Source organism: Equus quagga, chromosome 3, assembly GCF_021613505.1.
Source record: "Equus quagga isolate Etosha38 chromosome 3, UCLA_HA_Equagga_1.0, whole genome shotgun sequence".
In the NCBI taxonomy this organism is placed as follows: Eukaryota; Metazoa; Chordata; class Mammalia; order Perissodactyla; family Equidae; genus Equus; species Equus quagga.
In genome coordinates this window covers 143,395,182-143,395,728 of record NC_060269.1, presented here as the reverse complement: position 1 = coordinate 143,395,728, position 547 = coordinate 143,395,182, and the positions used below count along the sequence as shown (strand labels likewise).

Genomic DNA, 547 nt, shown 5'->3' with positions numbered 1-547 from the left:
TTGAAATATCCCACTGCACTTCCATAGCACAAAATTCATACGTATTTCATAGAGAACTTGGATAGCTTTATAGCATACAGAGGGACTAAGAACATGATATTTCCTGAAGACTCAACCAGTTTTAGCCTCATTACGATTATTTGTCCTGTAACACAGCACTGAAGATTTGGCAGAAGATGCTCCCTGACTCCACGGCAATTCAAGTTGTCTACTGGGTTGTATCCTGGTCTGTCTGCTGGGCTGTATCCTCGTCCATCTGCTGGGCTGTCTTCTGTCCTTTTACACGGGGTGACTGATAGATTATCGTTTTCTTGACTTTGACGCCTGAGACATCCTTACAGTTGGGTTTGGGGGTGGTAACTTCATTGTAAAATGACTCCGTGGGGGTGGTCTCTTCCATCTGGGGCTGCTGTGTAGTGGTGGCCTCTTGCACTTTGACCTGCTCAGTGGTGGTGGTCTGTTCAATCTGGGGCTGCTCTGTAGTGGTGGTCTCTTCCACTTTGACCTCCTCAGTGGGCGTGGTCTCTTCAATCACGATGGGCACTGT

General features: G+C 47.5%; 1 protein-coding gene across 1 annotated transcript in view; it reads right to left on the bottom strand.

Annotated features, from left to right (window-relative positions):
• Positions 1-208: 208 nt before the first annotated feature.
• Positions 209-547, bottom strand: part of LOC124236847 (fibroblast growth factor-binding protein 1-like) — a 2,932-nt gene continuing 2,593 nt past the window's right edge. The window contains exon 3 of the mRNA XM_046655782.1: positions 209-505. Within this exon, the coding sequence (XP_046511738.1) occupies positions 209-505 (297 nt within the window). The remainder of the gene's footprint in view (positions 506-547) is intronic.